At 45.0% G+C, this 24619-nt stretch overlaps 1 protein-coding gene and 1 long non-coding RNA gene across 2 annotated transcripts; one reads left to right on the top strand and one right to left on the bottom strand.

Annotated features, from left to right (window-relative positions):
- Nucleotides 1-680: 680 nt before the first annotated feature.
- On the bottom strand, nt 681-7209 carry ALPI (alkaline phosphatase, intestinal). The gene is made up of 11 exons (XM_027875337.1): nt 7140-7209; nt 6378-6494; nt 5885-6000; nt 5320-5494; nt 4085-4257; nt 3282-3416; nt 3075-3147; nt 2726-2860; nt 2217-2408; nt 1915-2031; nt 681-1127 (listed from the first exon to the last, which is right to left on the bottom strand). The coding sequence occupies exons 1-11, from the start codon at nt 7204-7206 to the stop codon at nt 832-834; spliced, it is 1596 nt and encodes a 531-aa protein (XP_027731138.1). The 5' UTR covers nt 7207-7209; the 3' UTR covers nt 681-831.
- Nucleotides 2664-17957, top strand: LOC114052637. The gene is made up of 3 exons (XR_003570291.1): nt 2664-2738; nt 5343-5440; nt 16324-17957. It is a non-coding gene; the product is annotated as an uncharacterized LOC114052637 (long non-coding RNA).
- Nucleotides 17958-24619: the final 6662 nt, after the last annotated feature.

Genomic DNA, 24619 nt, shown 5'->3' with positions numbered 1-24619 from the left:
AGAAATCTAATGAATGCAGAGAATCATAGGAAGATGCATGTGAATGGATGCAAAGAGAAGTGAGTGCAGCAGAGCAACATAAGAATCATTCCTACAGTGTAAATATAAAGAATGACCAAAAAAAAAAAAAGACAGTTGAAAGTGAATGCTATGAAATTAGCCCCATGGGAAGGCGCCTTCCTTCCTTTCTCGTGGAGTACTATGGGAATGGGACAGTGCAGATGACATCAGATGCTTTGGGTGTGTTAGTTACCCTTCTGTTTTACTCTTGGCTCAGTATGATGGCTCTCTGGAAGGGGGAGGAGGAGGAGCTACATTGAATAATGTAGGCAGTGTGGGAAAAAAAGATATCAATAAACAAGCCCTTAGAAAACAGAACATGCTGACCAAAGCTATTGGAGGGGTGAGGAGGTACCCAGGGACATCCTGCCTCCATATCTGGAATCCTTTCTGTGCCCCCTGTTGGAGGGGGCAGCAGGAGGGGCTGTTGGAGGGTAAACATAGAAGTGCCCTGCATCCTCTCTAGCCCATGTGGGGAGAAGCCTTGAAGCAGTAAGCTAGCAGAAGATAACAGGGGAAGCCAAACCAAACAGCCATTTAACAGTGGAGGGAGAGGAGGCTTCCAATACTGGGGACCAGAGTAGTGGCACGCCTCAGTGAGAACAGTCTTGGTTCAGGGTTTGGATTGCTATTTATTTATTGGCAGTTGTCATGTCCCTGGAGGGGACTCGTCAGGAGTCCGGGGGGGCCCCCTCACAGTGACAGGAGCCAGCAACCCCAGGGAAGTCACTGGAAGGGGGAGGAAGGGAGGGTGAAGTTGGCTGGTCCTGATCAGTGCTGAATTGCTAAGAGCAAGAGAGGCCAGGCAAGGATCAGCAGCAGAAAGGATGGCGTTGCCCGGGGGAAGGATCCCGAATCCCCGGGGGTGACATCAGGGGCTGGAAGCCCGCAGTCCTGATAGGGCTCCAGGCAGGCGGCAAAGGCCATTGCATGAGCCACATAGGTCTGCTCCTGCACTCCATGGAATAGGTGGGCTTGAGGACCTCTTGCAAAGATGGCCACGTCCTCCCCTCCATGAGTCTCTGAGTTCAAGGGCACAGCTGCCTGTGGCCTATAGGATACTTGCTCTGAGGAGCCATGGGAGAGGGAGGAATGTGAGGGCAGCCTAACTGAGTCTGTAAGAAGTACCACACCATTCCTCCCCCCACCCCTGGGAATCACAGTTCCAGAGCTGAAAAGGACCTCAAAGTCCATCTGCTCCACACCCCTCATTTTACAGAGGAGGAAACTGAGGCCTAGGAAGAAGCCACTTACCCAAGGGCACACAGGTAGCAGAGCTAAAATGTGACCCCAGATCCCCAGGGCTCTGACCACTGTGCCACACTGCCTTGAACTCAAAGCCCAGCTCCAGGATTCTCTCGAATGTGAAGCTTTTCCTGATCTCCCCATTGTTGGTGCCCCACTCACCCCCCAATCACCTTTACTTTGTAAACACTGTGAGCTTCTTGTTCTCCCTCCCCACCCAATAGAATGGAAGCTCTTGGAGGGCAGGGACTATCACTTTTTTGTCTTTGGAGTCCCAGGGCCTGACACGTGGTAGACACCACATAAACTGTTGAATGGGTTGATATCTGGGTCAATATGTGCTCTCTCTCCCCCCTTCCCCTTTCAGTAGAACAGAAGCACCAAAAGGCAGGTTCCACTTGGTTTTGTCTCTGTACCCCAGTACCTAGGACAGTTCCTGACACACAGCAGCTGTTTAAGGAGTGTTTGTGAAATGGAATAGAATAGAGGTGCCCCCAGAGCTCTCTTGGCCTCTATCAGGACAAGAAGCCTGGAGCCAACACCTTCTCCACCCAGGCTTGGGCACCCGCTGCCTCCCAGGTTCCCCGTGTGCTTGGCTCCCACTCTCACCACTGACAGTGTCGTTGACATCTGGTCTACTACCATAGAACAGGCTATAGCCAGGTCCGTTGCCATATAAGATGGAAGTATATGCTTTCCTATCTTGTGCCTTGTTGGGAGCCAGTCCTGAGGAAAGAGATCCAAGAAGAGGTGATAGAGCAGGATCAAGGATAGAACTTGCTCCAGAGGGCTTCCCCTGCTAGGCATCTGGGACAAAGTTGGCTTTAGGGCACTGGACAATGATAGATGGAAATGAGAAACCTATAACCTGAGGATGGATGCCCTCTCTTGCCACCCTCGCAGTTCCCTACCAAAGATGGAGCTGCCTCTGTAGGTGTAGCCACCGAAGGAGAAGACGTGGGAGTGGTCTGCAGTGACGACAATCAAAGTGTCCTTTTCACTAGTCAGCTGAGTGGCCTCTTCAATAGATAAGTCAAACATGATAGCTTCGGTCAAGGCCAAGTGGGGGTTGCCATCGTGGTGGCCGTGGTCAATTCGGCCTCCTAAATGAATACATACACTGGGATCAGCCTCTGTTCCAAAAAGCAACCCTCTGCCCACACATTGGCAGCCTTCCATCTCTTCCCACTCATGGTCCTTGGTTTATTTTGCTTCCTTCCCAGGGTGACTTTGGCCAAGTCACTTAACTTCCATGGTCTTCAGTTTCCTCATCAAGAAAATGAGGGGTTGGATGAGGTGGATTCAGAGATCCTCTCTAGCCTTTGACCTCTGACTGCTTCCCACCCTCCTTCCTTCACAGCATCAGGAGCAGCCTCACAGAATCATCCCAACTCTTGGACCTGCGTTGACCCCAACTCACCTTCCACAAAGAGGTAGTAGCCTTTGGAATTTAGGCTAAGCTTTTGGATGGCAACCTGGGTCATATCCCTCAAGGAGGGGTCTTCAGAAGTATTGCGTTGTATGTCATATTTGGTGTCCCTGGGTTCAAAGAGCCCTTGGAGAAAGAGATCTCCTTTCAGGCTTCAGATATTAAGATCGCTGCACAAACATGCATTCCAAAGAGTTCTGTATTTCCCAACTTGGGCATTGCTAGGTCAGCCTAGTCAAGAGTTTCATGCTGAGGATAAGATGCTGGGGAGACCAAAACCTAGCAAAGAAGTCTACCTGCAGGAAGCACTAGAGGAGAGGAAGGCAATTGTGTCTGTTACCCATGATCCGTGTCACTGTGGGGTCTGCTGCTGCACTCAGTAGCTGTTCACGGTTCCACACATATTTGGCACCCTGAGAAATACAACCGCCATCAGCCTTGACTGTCCCCTTCTCTAGCTCTGGAAGCCTTGACAAATGGGGTGCTCTCCCTCTCTTGGAATTCCTCTCCACCCAACCTCCAGCACTGAAACAACCGCATCACCTACCTGGCTGTGGTTCAGCCATTTCTCTACAAGGTTCTGACCATCCTTCCTAATTCCATTCTCACTGCCAACGGTTGGGTACTCAGGATCAGGGGTATTTTCTGGAAACATGTACTTGCGGCCTCCACCCAGGATCACCTGGGAGGAAATGGGGAGAGTGTCATGGACCAGAGTGGGCTCTAGGGCTCTGGGACCAGCCTTTCTCTTTCTGCTGCTCAAGTTCCCAAGTCTGACTTGCTGAACCACACCCCTACAAGGCCATTTATTCCCAGCATTCTCTGTCCCATCATTCCTTGCATTCCCCCACCTCAGCCTGATGTTTTCCCATTGATTCCTCCCTGTCCCTTCAAGTTCTCCATTGCCCCACATAGGCTCTCTTCCCAGAGAATCTCACTAGGTATCCCCAGCTTTTCATCACAAAGGGGAAACTGAGGCAGAAGGGCACAAGGAGACTCCCCCTGCAAGTCTCATTCTCATGTTGATCCTCACCTCCTCCAAGAATCTCAGCATCTCAGAATTAGAAGGGGGCCCAGAGGCATCAAATCCAGTTTGTGCCTGAGTAAGAATTCCCTCCCTGACTGCCACCAACAAGTGGTCATGCAACCAAGGAGGCCACTCCAGGCCTCCTGGGACAAGGACCTATCAGCTCCACAGGCAGCCCTGCCACTTTGGGAAAGTTCTCATCATCAGCAGGTTTTCCCATAGGTCAAACTAAGTCTGTCCCTTTGTAACTTCCACCTCTTCTCTCCAAACCCCTTGGCGGTGGCCACCCAGGAGCTCCCCAACTTCTGCCCTGGTGATCTTACGTCAATGTCCACATTGGAAACCAGCTGGGAAGCAATGTCCTTGCAGCCACTCTCCAGGGCCTCGGCAGGCATGTCAGCATCTGAGTACCAGTTCCGGTTCACCACGTGGGCGTAGGTGCCCGAGGGTGAAGCATGCTGCACCCGGGTGGTGGTCACCACTCCCACTGACTTTCCTGAGGGAATTCAGACCCCAGGCTCAGATCCCAGGGCCATCCCTTCTCCATAGACAAAATGAACAAATGGTCCCTCCCCTGCAGGACCTACATTTGATTGAGGGCTGGGTGCACAGGAGGACAACAGGCAAACAGACACATCTAGACGGTATTAAGAGAGGGTCAACAAATACAGAATAAGGAGAAACTTCCTGTAAATGTCCCCTGAGATGAACTGTAAAGAATCTTGGAACTCTAAGAGTTGGAAGGGAGGCCTGGGTGACAGCCAAAGGCATGAAGGTGGTGGGAGAAGGGCAGGGTTTAGAGAACAGCAACTAGGAGGGTTTGGCTGAGCAACAGTGTGTGGAGGGAAGTTGTATGAAAACACAAACCTAGAAAGGGAGGCTAGAGCCAAACTGTGAAGGGCTTTCCATGCCAAGAAGAGTCCCTATTTATTCTAGAAGCCTAGCAAGTCAGTAGAGCAGGGGAGCAACAGGTCAGACTTGTGCTTTAGGCACCTAGGGAGCACAGTGAATAGAGCGCTGGACCTGCAGTTAGGAAGACCCAAATTCAAATCCAGTCTCAGGCATTGACCAGCTGTGTGATCCTGGAAAGTCACTTAACTTCTATCTGCCTCAATTTCCTCCCCTGTAAAATGAGGATAATAATAGCACCTGCGTCTCAGGGTTGAAATGCTTTGCAAACCTCAAGGCTCTATATACACACTAGCTATTTATTCTCATCCTCGTTATTTTGGCAGCTGTGTGAGGGATGCATTGGAGAAAGGAGAGGCTGGAGGCCAGAAAACAAATAGAAGTTTGTTGAAATAGTCCAGGTGAGAGGGGATGAGAGGCCACACTAGGTGGGACTGTGTGAGTGGAGAAGAGGAGGTGTAGAGGTCCAAGCCACAGAGTCTGGTGATTGCTTGGCTCAGGGAGTGAGGAAGAGAGAGGAGCTGAGGTTGAGACTCCAAAGGGCACAGGATGCTGGCGGTGTCCTTGACTGAAGCAGGGACTCTGGAGGAGAGCTGACTTGGCAGAGGCAGGTGACCAGTAGCCTCCTGACCAGTGCTCCCCATCTCACCTGCTTCCTTGGCTCTCTTCAAGACTGAGAAGACCTCATTGCCCCACGTGGTGTTGCATTGATTGAAGCGGGCAGCAGCACTGACTCCAATGGTTTCGAAGTGGCCCTTCACCCCACAGAGGTAAGCAGTGGCTGTCCCCGCACTGTCCGGGACCTGCCTGTCTACGTTGTATGTCTGTGCAGATGACAGCTGGGTAGCTTCTGGGCAGCTGGTAGAGCACCCCCCAGGCCCTCCCCCAGGCCCTCCTGACTAAGCAGAGCAGGGACCATGCTCCCTTAGTCTGGGTTATTAATGGAGCCTGCCTATACGCACTCCCACCCATCCTAGTGTTCCACCTCATGCCCCCCCAAAGCCCTCCTCCCTTCTTTCCTTCCACATTTCCCAGCAGTGCTCCATCAACATCCCCACCAAGGCCCTTTTTGTATAAAGAAGCCAGAGGTGATCTGCCCAGGGTCACAAAGGTCACAGGTATTTGAGGGAGGATTAGATCCCAGGTCTTCCTGTCTTCAAGGCTAGTGCTCTATTGATCTAGGGTTTTCCCTCACCCCCTCCTCCATGATGTACCTTGGACAGAGCCACATAAGGGAACCCATCCATAGCCAGTGGGGTTTCAAGTCCCAGATTTCCATTCAGATTTCCTTTCAGGATACGGGTGGCCGTTATAGTGGGCACTCCCATCCCTGTGTATAGCCAAGACTCAGCTTAGGACTCAGTCCATCCCTATTCTGGGTCCCAGGGCAAACATATCCTATGTCCACCAGGCACTTGAGAGGTGGGATGGAGCCAGAGAGACAAGATCTCAGAGTGTAGTTTGGGTGGGGAAGTCACCTCACTGTTGGGACAGGGGGTCTATCTGGTGTGGGCATTCTGTGGAAGTTTGGCTGGGACAAGGGGTCTATCTGGCCAGTGTGGGCATTCTGGGGAAGTTTGGCTGGGACAGGGGGACTATCTAGGCTAATGTGGGCATTCTGGGGAAGTTCAGCTGCTGGGTGGTTGTGTAGGGGCTGGGCTGGACTGGGGGTGGGAATGGAAGATTCATATCAGCCACCACACTCACCATCCCCCAGGAAGATGATAAGGTTCTTTGCTGAGGTCTGGATGGGCTCTAGCTTCTGGGCTGTCTTGAGGGCAGCTTTTGCCTGCTCGTTCCAGAAATTGGGGTTCTCTTCTGCTTCTTTGGGCACAGCACCAGGGAGCTCAGGGGGTGGAGGGTACACCCCTATCCCTCACCCCCAGGGCCCAGAGGTCCCCCAAACCATTAAAAATCAAGGGGTAGATTTTAGCACAAGAACAAGCCTTCACAGATCCTAGGCTGCTAGAGCTAGGGCAGAAACCCTGGAAACCATCTGCCCAGGTCTCCTGTCTCATAGATGAACAAACACAAGTCAGAATTACTCAGGTTTGTGCATAGCCTCAGATCCCTCAGACTCTACATGTAGCACACTTTTCCCCATGCCATACTAGTCTACACCCCCCACACACACATTTTACACAGGAGGAAACTGAGGTCCAGGAGAGGGAAGGAGCTTGGTGAAGATCATACAGCTAGTAAGCAGCTGTCCTCTAACAATTTTCCAAAGCATCTTTACCCTTCAGCAGATATCCAAGGCATCTCTGAATCCTCACATCACCTTGGGCTCCCCCATTCCTGGGGTTTAATAGGTTCCCACTTTCCTTTAATAGCCACTAACTACACATCCTCCCCATCTTTGGTAGGTGCCCCCAGATTTATCTCAATCCCACCTTCTGGACCAGTGCCATTGAGTAGGACCCTCTCCTTGGTCCCTTTCTATTGGGGAAGCCCCTTGGAGGGGATTACCTGGGAAGACACCATCTGCAATGTGGAAATAGAGTCCCACCAGGAGCAAAGCAAAACTTCCCTGCATTATGAGGCCAGAGAGAGAGAGAGAGAGAGAGAGAGAGAGAGAGATTTTGATGTCTCTCTGGGACACTCAATTGCTTAATAGTTGCCTGTGGGGACTTTGGCCCCAAAAGGAGCTATCTGCTTCCTGGAAGATATTATTGTCCTGTGAGTTCCCCACCCCCTGGATGGTCCTGGCCACACCCTGGCTCCAGAAGGGCTCTCCTGACTTGGACCCTTCTACTGTGGAGCCAAAATGGTGGTGGGTGGTGAGAGCATTCATCTGACTGGGGAAAGAGGTGTCCCCAATTCCAGGTCTAGTGGCTTCAGCTCCACTCAGCTGCTAGAACAGGAATTAACTCTCAGAAGCACAAATGTCACACTGGAAAAAACAACTTTACATATGGATCATAGGATCACAGCTTTAGAGCTGGTAGGGGTCTCCAAGGCCATGCAGTACAACCCCCTCACTTTACAGACGAGGCAACTGAGGCTGAGGAAAGTGAAAGTGATTTCTTGCCCAAATCATGTGTTCCAGGATTCAAACCCAGATCCTCTTGATTCAGTTTAGGGGTGCAGAGACCCCAAAAATATCAAGTTACAGGGCAGAGTCATCTGGAAAGAATTTGCAGACTCAACCCATCTTCTAGTCAAGTGACAATAGTTTATGGTGACACCAAGTTCCTTAGGGAACTTGCAACTTAATGGGGGTGGTGCTAAAGCTCATTTGGAAAAGTTAAGTGAGTGGTGTGACAAATATGCTAATTAGATGGTGTGGGAGGCAGAGTCAAGGTGTGGTCAGCTCTTAAAGGAATATACCTTCTTTTTGGACCTTGGACTCAGGCAGCATTCACTACTGGAAACCCTGGGAGTGGGGGAGCTTCTAAGGGGTGTTTTTGGTCTGCTATGTCAGTAAGTCAACTAGTGGTCATGGCCATCCTGTTTGTATGAGACAGCCTCTGGTGTTGATGTCTATGTGTGGGAATCAGTACAAGATAATTCTGTCTCTACAGGAAGGTTCTGCAGGGTCAGTTTGTTTCTGTAGCAGGGATGGATAGTTTGCCTCGCTGAGACCCACTCGTGAGTTGTTGCCAGAGATAGGGTCTTTGGGCTGGGGAGAAATATGGTTCTAGGGCTAGGGTCCAAACACTCCGACACTCTGCTTCCCAAACCGTGGCTCTGTCCCCTGGTGGCAGGGGCTGGGTTCCAATTTAGGTCTCCTGTTTCCAAACCTAGAGCTTTCTCAACAACTTTTCCAGCACTCATCAGAACAAACCTAAGTGGGGGGCAGCCACGAGGCAAATCAGGAGGATTGGCCTCAGCCACTTGCTAGATGTGTGATCCCGGGCAAGTCATTTAACCTGCCTCAGTTCCTTCATCAGCAAAATGGGGATAATAGGAATAATAGTTGCACCAACCTCCCAGGGGTGTTGTGAAGACTGAATCAGATTATGTACATACAGGCGCTGACAAACCTAAATGCTAACTATAATCATTATTATGTTACATTATCAATATAGTTTCATTACTATCATCATTATTAGGCCCAGGGGCAGGCCTAATAATGGTCCAAGGGCCAGAGGTGAGTCAGCCTCTTGGCTCCACAGACACTCAGATTGAGAAGGAGTTAGAGCTGTGAAGAATGCCAGGGAAGGAGGTAGACAAGTCAGGGCCAGCTCTCTCTGACCCTGAAAGCTCTCCATGACTCAGCTCATTCCTACCTTTCCAGTCTCCTTCCACTTCCTCCACACCCCCACCTCGTCAACACTGGCTTTGGGTTGTTCCATGAAATGTCTCCATGTGCTGACTCCACACAAAGCCTCTGTAGTTTCCCTGGGCCTGGCACTCATCTCTGCCTCCTGGAGCCCCTGGCTTCCTTAGAGCTGGGGCCCCTCCAAAAAACCCTTCCCAGTCCTCTCTCATCTTAGTGCCTTCCATATGAGCTCGTCTCCAGTTCATCCTGTTTCTGCATCATTTGTCCAGAGTAACTTGTAGCTTGTCTCCCCCATCAGACTCTGGGGTCCTTGAGAACAGGGACTTTCTTCTGCCGTTAGTTTTTTGATATTCCCAGAATCTAACACAGTGCCTGGCACATAGTAGGCATTTTAAAAAATGCTGGTTGGCTGACTATGTCCTTCTCCTTTGTGGCTTTAACATAGGAGCCCTTTTAAGGCTGACCTCCATGAAATGATTGTCTATGAATGTTGCCTCCCCTGCTCTGCTCTCTCTGTGTCTTTCTCTTTCTGTCTCTCTGTCTCTCTCTGTCTCTGTCTCATCTCTCTGTCTCTGTATCTCTGTCTCTGTCTCCGTCTCTGTCTCTATCTCTCTCTCTGTCTCATCTCTCTGTCTCTGTCTCTGTCTCTCTCTCTGTGTCTCTCTGTCTCTGTCTCTCTCTCCCCCCAAGCCCTTTACAAACTGCTTCAAGCCTAATCATTCAACCAAAACTGCTCTAATGTTCACAAGGACCTCTTAAATGCCAACTCTACCACCCTTTCTCCAGCCTTGACCTCCTCAGGTGGCTCTCTGCCTCTGGGACCTGTCCTCTTTCTGGTCTACTTCTTCCCCTCCAGTAGCACAGATCTGATAAGGACCTAATTGTTTTAGAAGAGGCACCTAATTGGTTTAGAAGAAGCCATAAAATCAGGAGCCCTAAGAGCTCCTGAGTCACTGCCAGAATCATTCTTGGGCCCCTTTAAAAGAAAAATGAAAACTTCTGCTTAGTAGATACTCTTGTAGTAGAGTCCCTAACAATCCTGGCAGATTGAATTATTATCATTTTACAAAGGAGCAAACAGAGGCTCAGGCAGGTTGAGTGACTTGTCTAGTCATCCCTAGTAACCATCAATAGATCAATGCCTCCTTGAAAGCTGCCTCCAGACATCTCTTCCATTAATGAAAAACTTTCACTTGGTTTCATTTCTTCTGCCCATCCTTCCCTTATCCTCTATCTCTTCCTTTTCTCAACCAAATAGCTTGAAAAAGTTGTCTACACTTGATGCCTGCTCTTCCTGTCCTCCTACTCTCTTCTTCTTCTTCATCTGCTTCTTCTTCTTGTCCTCCTCCTTCTTCTTCTCTCCTCCTCCTCTTCCTCCTCCTCCTCCTTCCTCCTTCTCCTCCTCCTCCTCCTTCATCTTCTTTTTTGCTGGAATCTTTTTCTAAAAATAGTTTGCTGAAGTCTTTTTACAGTTGGCCATCATTACAACATTGCTGTTATTGTCCATATTGATCTCCTGGTTCTTCCCATTTCACTTTACATCAGTTCATACAGATCTTGCCAGGTTTTTCTAAAACCACCCCTCCTATCATTTCCCACAGCACAATAGTATTGCATCATAACCATATGCCACAACTTGTTCAGTCATTCCCCAACTGATGGGTATCCCTTTGGTTTCCAAGTCTTTGCCACCACAAAAAGAGATGCCATAAATATTTTTGGTATATACAGGTCCTTTTCCTTTTCTTTTGATCTCTTTCGGGATCTGAACCTAGTATTATGCTATTGCTGGGTCAACAGGTATGCACAGTTTAATAGTCATTTGAACATAGTTTCCGATTGTTGTCCAGAATGGGTGGACCAGTTCACTACTCCACCAACAATTCATTAATGTATCCATTTTTCCCTCATTTCCTCCATCATTTGTCATTTCTTACAGGTTTGAGGTGGTACCTCAGAGTTGTTTTAATTTCCATTTCTCCAATCATTAGTGATTTAGAGCATTTTTTCATGTAACTATAGATAGCTTTGATTTCTTCTTCTGAAAACTGCCAGTTCATATTCTTTGACCATTTATCAATTGGGGAATGACTTGTATTCTTATAAATCTTACTCAATTTTCTATATATCTTAGAAATGAGGCCTTTTATCAGAGAAACTTGCTGTAATTTTTTTGTGTTACTTCATTGTCTATGGTACCTTTTAGCAAAATGTATTTTTCTAAATTATCTCTTTTAATCAGGTTTATTTTTGCTTTTACTTTTTCAGAGATCATGATTGCTACTCTTACCCTCTTCACTCACATTCTGTTCCAGCCCTTCATTTCAGCTCTGTATGTCTTTTTGTCCCATGTGTGTCTCTTGCACACAAAATATTGTTGGATTCTGGTTTCTAATCCATTCTGCTGTCTGCTTCCATTCTATGGGTAAGCTCATCTGATTCACATTCACAATTATGATGACTAACTGTGTATTTCCCTCCATCCCATTTCCTTCTGTTTAGCCTTATCTCTCTCTTTTTATCCTGTCCCTCCTCAAAAGTCTGTCTTGTTTTTTTATTATTTAATTTATTTTTAGTTTTTAACATTCACTTCCACAAGCTTTTGAGTTTTAAATTTTCTTCCCCTCCCTGACAGCCTCCCTCCCCACGACGGTGTGCAATCTGATATAGGCCCTACATATACATTTCTATTAAACATATTTTCACATTGGTCATATTGTAAAGAAGAATTAAAACCAGTAGGAGGAACCACAAGAAAGAAGAAACAAAACCAAACAGAAGGAAAAAAAGAGCAAATAGTATGCTTTGATCTGCATTCAAACTCCATAGTTCTTTCTCTGGATGTGGATAGCATTTTCCATTGTGAGTCTTTTGGAGTTGTCTTAGATTTTTTGCATTGCTGAGAAAAGTCTATCAAAGTCAGGCATCACACAATGTGGCTGTTATTGTGTACAATGTTCTCCTGGTTCTGCTCACTTCACTGAGCATCAGTCCATACAAGTCTTTCCAGGTTTTTCTGAAATCCATTTGCTCATCATTTCTTATGGAACAATAGTATTCTATTACATTCATATACCACAACTTGTTCAGCCATTCCCCAATTGATGGGCATCCCCTCAATTTCCAATTCTTTGCCATCACAGAAAGAACTGCTTTAAGTATTTTTGTACATGTACATCCTTTCCCCATTTTTATGATCTCTTTGGGATACAGCCCTAGAAGTGGTATTTCTGGGTCAAAGGGTATGCACATTTTATAGCCCTTTGGGCATAGTTGCTCTCCAAAATGGTTGGATCATTTCACAACTCCACCAACAATGCGTTAGTATTCCAATTTTCCCACATCTTCTCCAACATTTATCATTTTACTGTTTTGTCATGTTGGCCAATCTTATAGGTATGATGTGATACCTCAAAGTTGTTTTGATTTGCAATTCTCTAATCAATAGTGATTTAGAGCATTTTTTCATATGACTATAGATGGCTTTAATTCTTCATCTGAAACTGCCTGTTCATCTCCTTTGACCATTTATCAATTCGAGAATGACTTATATTCTTATAAATTTGACTCAGTTCTCTATATGTTTTAGAAACGAGGCCTTTATCAGAGACTGGTTGTAAAAATTCTTTCCCAGTTTTCTGCTTCCCTCCTAATCTTGGTTGCATTGCCTTTGTTTGTGCAAAAACTTTTCAATTTAATGTAATCAAAATTATCCATTTTGCATTTCATAATGTTCTCTGTCTCTTGTTTGGTCACAAATTCTTCTGTTCTCCATAAGTCTGACAAGTAAACTATTCCTTGCTCTCTCATTTTGCTTATAGTATCAGCTTTTATGTCTAAATCATGTACCCATTTTCACTTTATTTTGGTATATGGTGTAAGATTTTGGTCTAGGCCTAGTTTCTGCCATACTCTTTTCCAGTTTTATAAGTTTTTGTCAAATAGTGAGTTCCAGAAGCTGGGGTCTTTGGGTTTATCAAGCAGCAGATTACTATAGTCATTGACTACTGTGTCTTACATACCTAACCAAATGCACTGATCCACCACTCTTTTTCTTAGTCAATACCAAGTAGTTTTGATGATTGCTGCTTTATTATACAGTTTTAGATCTGGTATGGCTAGGTCACCTTCCCCTGAATTTCTTTTCATTAGTTCCCTTGATATTCTAGACCTTCTGTTCTTCCAGATGAATCTTGTTATTATTTTTTCTAGCTCTATAAAATAATTTTTGGTAGTTTGATTGGTATGGCATTGAATAAGTAAATTAATTTAAGTAGAATTGTCATTTTTATTATATTCGCTCAGCCTACCCATGAGCAACTGATGTTTTTCTAATTATTTAGATATGACTTTATTTGTGTAAAAAGTGTTTTGTAATTGTGTTCATATAGTTCCTGGGTTATTTTTTTTTCAGGTAGACTCCTAAATATTTTATAATGTCTACAGTAACTTTAAATGGGATTTCTATCTCTTGATGTTGCACTTTGTTGGTAATGTATAGAAATGCAGATGTTTGTGTGGGTTTAGTCTGTCTTGTTTTTAACAGCTGCTTCCTCCCTTATCCTTCCCTCTTTGCCTCCCCCTCATATCTTTTATCCTCTTCCCCCAGATCTTTATGTTGGATAGGATAGATTTCTACACCCAACTGAGAGTGGTGTGTGTGTGTGTGTGTGTGTGTGTGTGTATGTGTGTGTGTGTATGTGTATGTATGTGTAGTCTTCCTTCCTTGAACCAATTCCAAGGAGTGAGGTTCAAGCAATTTGCCCCTATTTTATCACTCCTTTCCTTTTTCTCCCAGAGCATCCCCTTTTCTCACCCCTACATTCTTTTTTTTTTTGAGATCATTTTGACATAACTGACTCACACCCATAACCTTGGTCTATTCAGACTCCTTCAAACTGCCTTAATAATTATAAAGATCTTAGGATTACATGTATCATCTTCTTATATAGGAATGTAAATAGTTTAACTTAATTAAGTCTCTTATGGTTATTCTTTCATGTTTACTTTTTTATACTTCTCTTGAATCTTCTGTTTGAATGTCAAACTTTCTATTCAGCTCTGGTCTTTTCATCAGGAATCCTTGGAAGTCTTCTATTTCCTTAAATATCCAACTTCCCTTGAAAGGTTATACTCAGTTTTGCTGAGTAGGTTATTCTTGATTGTAATCCTAACTTCTTTGCCCTCTGGAATATCATATTCCAAGCCCTCTGATCCTTTAATGCAGAAGCTGCTAAATCTTGTGTGATCCTGCCTGTGGTCCCATGATATTTGAATTGTTTCTTTCTGGCTGCTTGCAATACATTATCTTTGACCTGGGAGCTCTGGAATTTGGTTATGATATTTGTGGGAGTTTTCATTTTGGGATCTCTTTCAGGAGGTGATCAGTGGATTCTTTTAGTTTCTATTGTACCCTCTGAATCTAAGATATCAGTGAAGCTTTCCTTTATAATTTCTTAAAATATGATGCCTGGGCTCTTTTTTTGGTCATAGCTTTCTGGTAGTCCAATAATTCTTAAATTATCTCTCCAATCTATTTCTTAGGTGTGTTGTCTTTCCAATGATGTATTTTACATTTTTTCTGTTTTTTCCTCTCATTCTTTTGACTTTGTCTTATTGTGTCTTGAAGTCTCATGGAGTCATTAGCTTCTACTTGCCCAATTCTAATTTTTAAGGAATTATTTTCTTTAGGGGGCTTTTGTATCTCCTCCATTTGGTCAATTCTGTTTTTTAAGGAGTACTTTTCTTCAGTGAATTTTTGTGCTTCTTTTACCATTAGGCCAGTGCTAGTTTTAAGGTGATATTTTCTTCAGTATTTTTTGTTCCTCTTTTACCAAGCTGTTAATTCTTTTCTCATAATTTTCTGGCATCACTCTCATTTCTTTTCCAATTTTTCCTCTACCACTCTTATCTCTTTCTTTAACTCTTCCAGGAATTCTTGTTGGGCTTGAGTCCAATTAGAATTTTTCTTTGAGGCTTTTTTTGGGTAGCTGTTTCCACACTGTTGTCTTCTTTTGAGTTTGTCGTGGCCTTCCCTGCCATCGTAGTAGCTTTACGATCACATTCTTTTTTGTGGTTTGTTCATTTTCCCAGCCTATTTTTTCACTTTGAACTTTATGTTAAAGTTGGGCTCTGCTCACCTTGGGGTGGGAAGTCACTGTCCTAACCTTCAAGCTTTTTCTGCTACTATTTTCAGAGCTAGTTATGGTGGTCTGCAAGTTTTTGGTGCTTCCAAGGTGGTGTAATCTTGGGAGAGGTATGGTCACTGCTCTCCTGATCTGCATTGTGGTCTTTACCGAGGAATGGTACCTGTAGTAATACTCTTCTTGGCCCTGGAACTGTGATCAATGCCACTGCTCCCTTATGACTAATCACAAGTAGTACTCAGCATTTTGGAACTGTGACCCAGAACTGCTCATGGGCAATAGAGCTGCCAATCAGCCTCAAGTGTATACAATGCCAGCGAAGGGTCTGAGGGAATTGAGGGGATTAGGCAAGTGGTTAATTGTGGGCATTGAGTAAACCACACTGACTCCATCTTGTGACTCAGTTTTGGAGCTAGCACAGTTCCCTTTTTATTCACTTATGGTTCTAGTCCAATTTCTGGCCTGTGAAAAAAACTTTATTCAATTGTGGGGATTGGGAGAAAAAGTTGTATTTTTTGAACCTACCCCTGTGTAGTTGGGAAACTGGACCACCTCTCCCTGCTGCTTGGAGACCCTTAAACAAAGACCTAGGTTATGCTGACCAGAAACCCGGTCAGACCCAAAGATTGATGCAAGGAGTTTTCTCACAATTTAATATCTCGAGCAACCCATATGTCTTATCTGAAATCTGGCCCCATACTGATTGATCGATTATTGTTTTTACGTCCCTTTGATTGTCTGCAGACACTTTGGGGAGTGGGACGCTTCTTTTTATGATTTCAGGGAATTGCACCTATTCACTTTCCCCCTCCCACCTTGAAAAGTCCCTAATCTTTCATTCAATTAGAAAGAAGAGGGACAGTTAGATGGCACAGTGGATAGAGAACTGGCCCTGGATTCAGGAAGACCTGAGTTCAAATCTGGCCTCAGTCACTTGACACTTACTAGCTTTGTGACCCTAAGCAAGTCACTTCACCCCATTGTCTTGCAAAAAAAAAAAAAGAAATAAGATTATCTAACATTGTATTGTTTCCTTTTAATGAATTGGTTTTATTTGATTAGTTGTTTTTAATGCATAAAACATCTGTCTTCCCCTGTATTTGGGGTCCTAAGCCGAGGAGATCTAGTTCCACTTTCTTGGGCAATTGGCATGTATCACTTAATAAATCAATATGCTTGAAAGATTGAACCTTTGTTTTCCTCTGTTATTTCATCTTTCACCCATTACAGGTCCCCTGTAATCTCTTTCTGACCAGTTGTCTGACCCCCTTTCTATCTCTAGGCTGAGCGTTCCTGAAGCTGCTGCTGCTGCTGCTGCTGCTGTTATAATCATCTCCAAGACCCACAGCTGGTACTATTGCCATACTCTGGGCCTCTGCCCGTCTCAGTGTTACAGACCCTCCCTGTGGACCTCCTAAATTGTCTCCCCTTTTGTTGGCTCTGTCATGCCAAAATTTGATTTCAGGCACTATTTCAAAATTGTTTGGAGGGGAATGTCGGGAGAGTTCAGCTGGGTCCCGGCCTGTATTCCACCATATTTGTGACTAGACTCTCACTCTCTTTTAAACCCTTTACAGTCTGGTTTCAGGCCACATCCCTTAATTGACCTGGCTCTCTCCAAAGTTACCAATGACTTTCTAAATGACAAATCAGATGACTTTTTCTCAATCTTCATCTTTGGTCACATTGCAGCATTTAACACTGTTGGCCACCATCTCCTGGATATCTCCCTCCTCTCGGATTTTGCGATGGGCTCCTGGTTCTCATCCTATTCATCTGACCACTGCTCAGTTCTCTTTGCTGGAGCTTCATTTCGTATCATTCCTGCTAACCCTGTGTGTCCCCTAACACTCTGAACCAGGACTTCTTTTCTTTTCTCTCCACAGTCTCTCACCTGGTGACCTCATTGGACTCCATGGGTTCAATGATCATCTCTGTGCAGATGGCTCCCAGATCTAGATATCCCTAGTTTCTCTCCTGAGCTCCAGTCCTGCATCATAAATGATGTTTGGCATTTCCAGTTGGATGTTTCCTTGCCATTTCAAACTCAATAGATCTAAAACAGAAGTAGTTCATTTCCCCTTCAAACCCATCCCATTTCTGAACTCTTCTATTTCTAACAAGGATGTTGCCATTCTTCTAGTCACTCACATTCCCAACCTCAGCATCATCCTCAGCTCTTCTGTCTCCCTCACTCTCCATCCCCCTCATCCAACCCTTCGCCAATTCTTGTGATCATTATCTCTTGCCTCTGGCCCCTTTCCTGTACTCACACAGCCACTCCTAAAGTGCTGGTCTGACTGTGTCACTTCCGCTCTCGATAAACCATGCTGGCTATCTACTGTCTCCAGGATAAAATACAAAGTCTTCTGCCTTTTAATGTCCTTCCCATTTTGGACCCAACCAACCTTTCCAGTATTGTTATGTATTATTCTTCTTCACACACACTATGATCTGACCAAACTCGCCTTTTGGCTTTTCCTTGTACACAACATCCCATCTACCACCACCATGCCTTTACTCAGGCTGTCCCCCATCCCTGAAGCACATTCCCTGCTCACCTCTGTAACACAGCATCCTTAGCTGCCTTCAGGACTCAGCCTAAAAACAACCTTTGCAGCTCGACTCCACATCCCATGACCTCATTCTGGTCCAATTTTCAGACCCAAACCATGGGGACCCAAACAATTTTTCCTTTTCCTCTCCAACTCCAGAGTTGGATTCTAGAGTTCCTTTTTCACTCAACATGTAAAATTATCAATCCTAGCTTCATGATTTGTTGGGTGGAACACAAAGAGCCTGAGCTGTACCGTTAGAAGACCTTGCTTCAGATCCCAGTTCTGCCCTACACCCTTGGGCAAATCATTGAACTTCCCAGAGTTTCAATTCTTTCATCTGTTAAATGAGAGGGGATAAATGAACTATATTTACTTAAAATATATTTTGTATTTTTTACTGGTAGAGTGCCAGGCTGGAGAGAGGAAGACCTGAGTTCAAATCCAGCCTCAGACATGGTCTAGTTGTCTGATCCTGGACAAGTCACTTGACTTCTGTTTGCCTCAGTTTTCTCAACTACAAAATGAAGATAATAATAGCACCTGCCTTCCGGTTGTTGTGAGAATCAAATGAGGTAATATTTGTTGTTGTTATTTTTAAGTGCTTAGCACAGTTCCTGGCACATGTTTTCAGTCATTTTTAGTTGTGTCCAACTCTTCATGACCTCATTTTGGGTTTTTTGGGCAAAAATACTGGAAAGGTTTGCCATTTCCTCCTCCAGCCCATTTTACAGATGAGGAAATGGAGGCAAATGGGGTTAAGTGACTTGCCCAGGGCCATACAGCTAGTAGGTATCTGAGGTCAGATTTTGAATTCAGGAAGGTGGCACTTAGTAGGTACTTAATAAATGCTTACTTCCTTCTCCCAAATAAAACATTGATATTTACAAGGAAATATACAACACATCATTGCAGGTTGCAAATAATTTAGCACCTACTGAATACTTAGTGAGACCTACTTTTTGGTGCCATGGTTTGGGTCAATACTCCTTTGCATAATTCCAGCTTCTGCCATGGCTTCAACAATGAGATGCCTCCTGAATATTGGTGCATGAACCTTTTGCCATCATGGCACTACTTCTTGGCTGGTCTCACTCCATATAGTCCATCAGCCACCTGTTTTCTGAGTTAGTCATCCTTGGACCTTGGGGGGGGGGGGTGGCAAACATGTTGGTTCCCATACACTGCGATGTAGTCTGGTAGGAGGTCCCATGTTTTGCTGTCTCACCTTCTGCTTCAACTGAAGGTCAGTTTTTTATGGAGCACCATAGTTTCTGTCACATGTCAGGACATGGGGTGTCTGCATCCACAGGAATCTTTCCTGGTGGAGAATGCTGAGTTTGCTGTTGGCTAATACTGCCACCTACCTCTGGCAAACAGCCTCCAACTTGGCACTGGTCAGAGAATCATTGTCAGTCCATACTTGGAACTTTGCTCCATACACATAGTAGGAATTTCTCAGTAACAACTGACTTCAAAGCCAGAAACTCATCTTGCTTGCCCTCTCAGCAACTTTTGGCACTGTTTGATCACCTTCTTCTTGGTATTCTCTTCTCACTAGGTTTTTGTGACATCCTTTCCTGGTTCTCCTTCTACCTGCCTCTCCAGGCTTCCTACATTTGCTCCCCTCTATGTCCTCTTTGAGGTAGACACTGCCTCCTGCTGGTGAGCTAGGAAAATAATTGATGCAATGACCAAAACAATGGAAAAGGAAGTAAATACCCAAACCAATCAAATCTGAATGCTGTGAAGTGATAGAGCCCCAGAGAAGACATTTAGGAAGAGCCCTCCTCTTGCTCCTTTGCAGAAGTTGGGTCCCACGGTGTGGAACATTCCATATGACATCAGACTTTTTTTCAATGTGTCCGCTAGTTTTATTGAATTTTTTTCTCTTCCTATTTTCCCTTTTAAAAAAATTTTTTTTTAAAAATAAGGAATAGTTCTTTGGAAGGGAGAGGGGGAGGAAAACAGGGAGAAATCTGGGTGATATCCTAACAAAAGACAGCAATAAATTGCTGATGATGGCATTGCCAGTGTTTGTGGGGCCAGGCAGCCTTCTTCTCTGACCCCGCTTTCTTTTCCCAAAGTAGGTTGTTCCCTAATGCTCAGCTTCTACATTAACAAAGCCCCATTCTCTTCTCGTGTGAAAGTAGCATGTGTGCATTCACCTTCTCTACAGCTGTAACAGAACTCGACTGTCTCTGGAGTCTTCTTCAGATAATGATGTATGTGTGTCATTGGGTCCCAGCACTGGTGCGTCCTAGAGCAATTTGACCAGTTCATTCATTCATTCATTCATTGGATAAACATTTATTCAATAAAATCACCTGATAGGTGCCAGACTCTGTGCTAAGTACTGGTGCTACCAAAAAAAAAAAAGGCAAAAGACGGTCCCTGTCCTCAAGCAACTTACAACCTAATTAACAAGCATTAATATTCATGAGCTATAAGGTATTGAGTAAATTTGTGCAGTGACAGCTAACACGAGGCTAGAATTTGAAAAACAAACTGCCAAGATTAAAGAAGAGGTGTAAAGCAGAAAGGATCGAAGTTTCTTTTTCCCCAGTGAGTTTCCCACTTGAAGACCTCCTTTGAGTCATCAGAGGGCTTAATAAGCTCCTGAATTTTCTCTTTAAATTCCTAGGCAAATACGTGCTTCTCCAAATCAAACGCTGACTCAGAATGTAGTGATATCCACCTTATCTTTATCTGGAGACAAAATCCTTCTCAGACGAATGACAGCCACTCACTAAGGTTTGCAGAGAGCAGGTGGCCCCAAGGGGAACATGATGCTAGTTAGGGGTAGCAGATGAGTGAGGGGAAGGGGATGAAGCAGAGAGGAGATCCATTCACCAGTTCCCAGCAGGGCAGACAGGGCAGGTACACAGGCAAACAGCAGCTCCCACCCAGGCAGATCACTCCTTAAGCAGATCAGTGAGCCCAAGAAGCCGCCATCATGATTATATTCCATTTGGGGTAGCAGCATCTTTCACTCACAGCTCTTCTGGCCTTCATCTGGAGCCCCAGACTCTTCCTCTCCCCAGATCTCACCTTTCATGATCATTCCATCTCCCCTTCTATCTGAGGAAAAAAAAATCCCAACACATCCCAGCAGCCTATGCTGCTGATATGGGGTTACATAGCACTTTAAGATTGGCAAAGGGTTTCACATATGTTACCACTCTGGAAGGTAGGTGATATTTTTCATTCCATTTCACAAATGAAGCACCTGAGGCTGATAGGTGACGGGACCTGCTCAGGATCAGAGAGCTAGTCAATGTCTAAGACAAGACTCAAACTCAAGTCTTCATGACTTTAAGGGCGGCACACTTCACTACCACAGGGTGCACCATGACACTCAGAACTATTGTCCCCAACTTCATGGACTTGCCATTGATTCACAAAAATGAAGAAAAAGATACTTAGTAGATGTCTTCATACTGAACGCCGATGAGTATCTCCAAATTACACCAAATGAAAGGCTTTCAAAGCAGACTTAGTGGAAGACATCAAGACCTTGTGGGAGCAGGATGAGGAATGTGTCACCCATCATCTCGTCTGCTGCCCCATCTATCTATAGAAGATGTACTTCCATGATATCACAAGAGTGATGACTTGTGCATGATTTGATTTAAATGAGTTGCAAACTCATCAGCCTCACTGTCGCCTCCAGAGTCACTGAAGTGCAGTGACAAGATATAAGTCAAGATGAATGGCTATGGTCCAGCATGAGTGGGTGACCTTGGCCAATCTAAATTAGGTCTTTTCTAGGTCTCAGTTTGTCTGAGGACATGTCCATTTAATGACTAAGGGCCAGGTAAGAATTGAGACAAAAGATGGCCAAATTTACCATCATAAAAATATCAGTCGGGGAGGGGAAGACGATCAAAGTTTCTGTCAAGAACACAAAACAATCGCTATTTACACTTATTCTAAGTCATCCAAAACCTAAACAATGAGCCACAGAGGCTTCACTGGGGGTTATTATTGGCCATTCAATGAAAGCCAGAGTGATTTGGGTGTAAAGGCATAGTCAAGTAGCTCCATGTGAAACACAATGAGCTTTTTTTAAAGCCTGTTTTTTCCTTCCAGAGCTATATTTCAAGAAGTCATAAACAAAAACTGCATGGGGCAAAAAGTAAAATTTCCAAGCTTTTTGGAAATTAAAAAAAAATCTATCCCCTAAAACTCCAAATATCTTACAAAATATAAGCAACTAAATTTATATTCATATAGACAGAGCACCCACGTATGAGGATATGGGTGTCCCAAGTGGAGAGAGAGACCACATATGGTGAGGTGAAGAAGGAGAAGAAGGAGAAGAAGAAGGAGAAGAAGAAGAAGGAGGAGGAGGAGAAGAAGAAGAAGGAGAAGAAGGAGAAGGAGAAGAAGAAGGAGGAGGAGGAGGAGGAGAAGGAGGAGAAGAAGGAGAAGAAGGAGAAGAAGAAGAAGGAGAAGGAGAAGGAGAAGAAGGAGAAGAAGGAGAAGAAAGAGAAGGAGAAGAAGAAGAAGAAGAAGGAGAAGGAGAAGAAGGAGAAGAAGAAGGAGAAGAAGGAGAAGGAGAAGAAGAAGGAGGAGGAGGAGAAGAAGGAGAAGGAGAAGAAGAAGAAGGAGAAGAAGAAGAAGGAGAAGAAGAAGAAGGAGAAGGAGGAGGAGGAGAAGGAGGAGAAGGAGAAGAAGAAGGAGAAGAAGGAGAAGAAGAAGGAGAAGGAGAAGGAGGAGAAGAAGGAGAAGGAGGAGAAGAAAGAGAAGGAGAAGAAGGAGAAGAAGGAGGAGGAGGAGGAGGAGAAGAAGAAGAAGAAGAAGAAGAAGAAGAAGAAGAAGAAGAAGAAGAAGAATTCACCAATGTCTGTTTGAATTGGCAGGTTGTGTCCCCAGAGGGCAGCTCCTCTGACTCTTAGACTTCTAGAGATAAGTCTCAGAGACTGGCCTTCTCCTACTGCACGTCCTAAGTGCCCAGTGCAGTGGTCTCCATTCACAGTCATCCAATCATCTCAGTTTTTACCAAAGTTATCTGCTCAGATAACATGGTAAAGACAGGTAATATAAAAACTTGGTTCACTCCTTCCCACAAGTACATACAGCACCCATTGGAGGAGTAAGCTTAAACTTAGACCATAACAGTAGGGAGACATATATGTAAGAAATACGTGACGAGGTTTAACTCACACTATCTGCTCTGGAAATCCTTCTCTCCGTGCAGAGCCTTTGTTGTGGTGGTGGTTGTTCACCAACAGTAACAGGAAAGTTTGGAAGACGAGAGTTTGGAAGGAGGGGATAATGAGTTTTGCTTTGTATAAAATGAACTTTAGATGTGTATGGGACATCCAGTTAAAGATATCCAAAAGGCAGCTAGTGATGTGGGACTGGCACTCAGGTGAGAGGCTAGGGCTGGATATACATTTGGGAATCATCTGCATAGAGATGATAATTGAACACGTAAGAGAAAAAGATGGGATCGCCAAGTGGAAAAAATGAAGAGGGCCCAGGTCAGAATTTTGGGGGGCACCCACAGTTATTGGACATGAAGAGAATGAAGAGCCAGTAAAGAGACCGAAAAGGAGCAGTGGAAGGAACAGTCATAGCAAACTCAAGTGAGAACAGTGTCACGAAAACTCAGGGAGGAGAAAGGATCCAGAAGGGCCAGGTGGTTAATGATGCCAGATGCTTTAGGGAAGTCAAGAAGAATCAAGATTGGGAATAGGTGATTAGGTTTAGCAAGTAACTTGTAATTAGTAACTTTGGAAAGGGTGATTTCAGTTCAACAATGAGATTGGGGGCCATATTGCTGAGGGTTTGGAAGAGTAAGAGGGAGGCATTGAGTATGGACGACTTGTAGGCTCAAAGTGAGTCCATCTTGTGTTATAATGAATGGAGTGTCCTGGACTTGGAGTCAGGAAGACACGATTTCAAATCTCTGTAGTGCCACGTCATCTCTCTCAGTCCCAGTTTCCTCATCTGTAAAATGGGGTAATAATGCATATCTGTAAAATATTAAAAAAAAAAACCCTACCTCACAGCTTAAGTCTGGGGTTGAGATACGTTGATCCGTGAATGAGTGAAGGTTCAAGCTTGGGATCTCTGGGGATCTCCTTCCAGCTCTGAAATTGGATGATTCTGTGACCTCCCTCACCTCCACCCCAAGAGGAATGAGATAAGATGCATATGAAGGGTCTTGACCAGGCAAACCTGGACTTGAGGCAGAGAGACTGACCGGAAGCCAGACCACACGTTGCAGGGGGAGACAATGTGGGGCTTCCCCAGAGCTAGCTGGCTGCTGTCTCTGCTACCTTGAGATGCTTCCCAGCTGCCTGACTCCCCGAGAATGGGAGAATAGTGTTGGGAGGTGGGTACTTCCAGCCTGGGCCATGTGGGGAGAACTGGGGGCACAGGTGTTATAGGGTTTCTTTTTCTCTCTCTCTTTTTGGCTAGGGGAGGGGAAGCTGTAGCTTCTGAAAGGAGGCTTTTGAGAAGCTCTGGGTGGATTGATTCAGAGGGCAGGGGGTGAGAAAAGTCGACCTAGAAATGTCTAAAGTTAAGGAAAAGAAAGAGAAATTGGATTACAAGCAGGAAGAATACAGTTGAACTGAGAGAAGCAGGCCAGGGACTGCTGCTGGAGGCAGACATTCAGCTCAGAGAGGTGGAAGAAGGGCCCAAGTAACTTGATCAAAGGGAAAGGCAGAAGAAAAGTCATTTTATATAGCTCCTACTATGTGCCTTAGCACTTAATACCGTGCTAAGAGCTTTACCAATTTTATCTCATTTGATCCACACAATAACCCTGGGAGAGAGGTGCTATTATTATCCCCAATTTGGATGAGGAAACTGAGGCAGAGGTGAAGTGACTTTCCCAGGGTCATATAGCTAGTATCTAAGGCTGGATTTGAACTCAGATCTTCCTGACTCCAGGCCCAGTGCTCTATTCATCACACCACTAGTTGCTTCTAAAGTTGAACCTGAGACAGTAGGACATTGACCAAGTGGCTGAGGTGGCGGGGGGGGGGGGGGGGGGGGGGGGGGGGG

Source organism: Vombatus ursinus, unplaced genomic scaffold (assembly GCF_900497805.2).
Source record: "Vombatus ursinus unplaced genomic scaffold, bare-nosed wombat genome assembly UNPS02014808.1, whole genome shotgun sequence".
Classification (NCBI taxonomy): domain Eukaryota; kingdom Metazoa; phylum Chordata; class Mammalia; order Diprotodontia; family Vombatidae; genus Vombatus; species Vombatus ursinus.
This window is presented reverse-complemented; position numbering and strand designations above follow the sequence as displayed.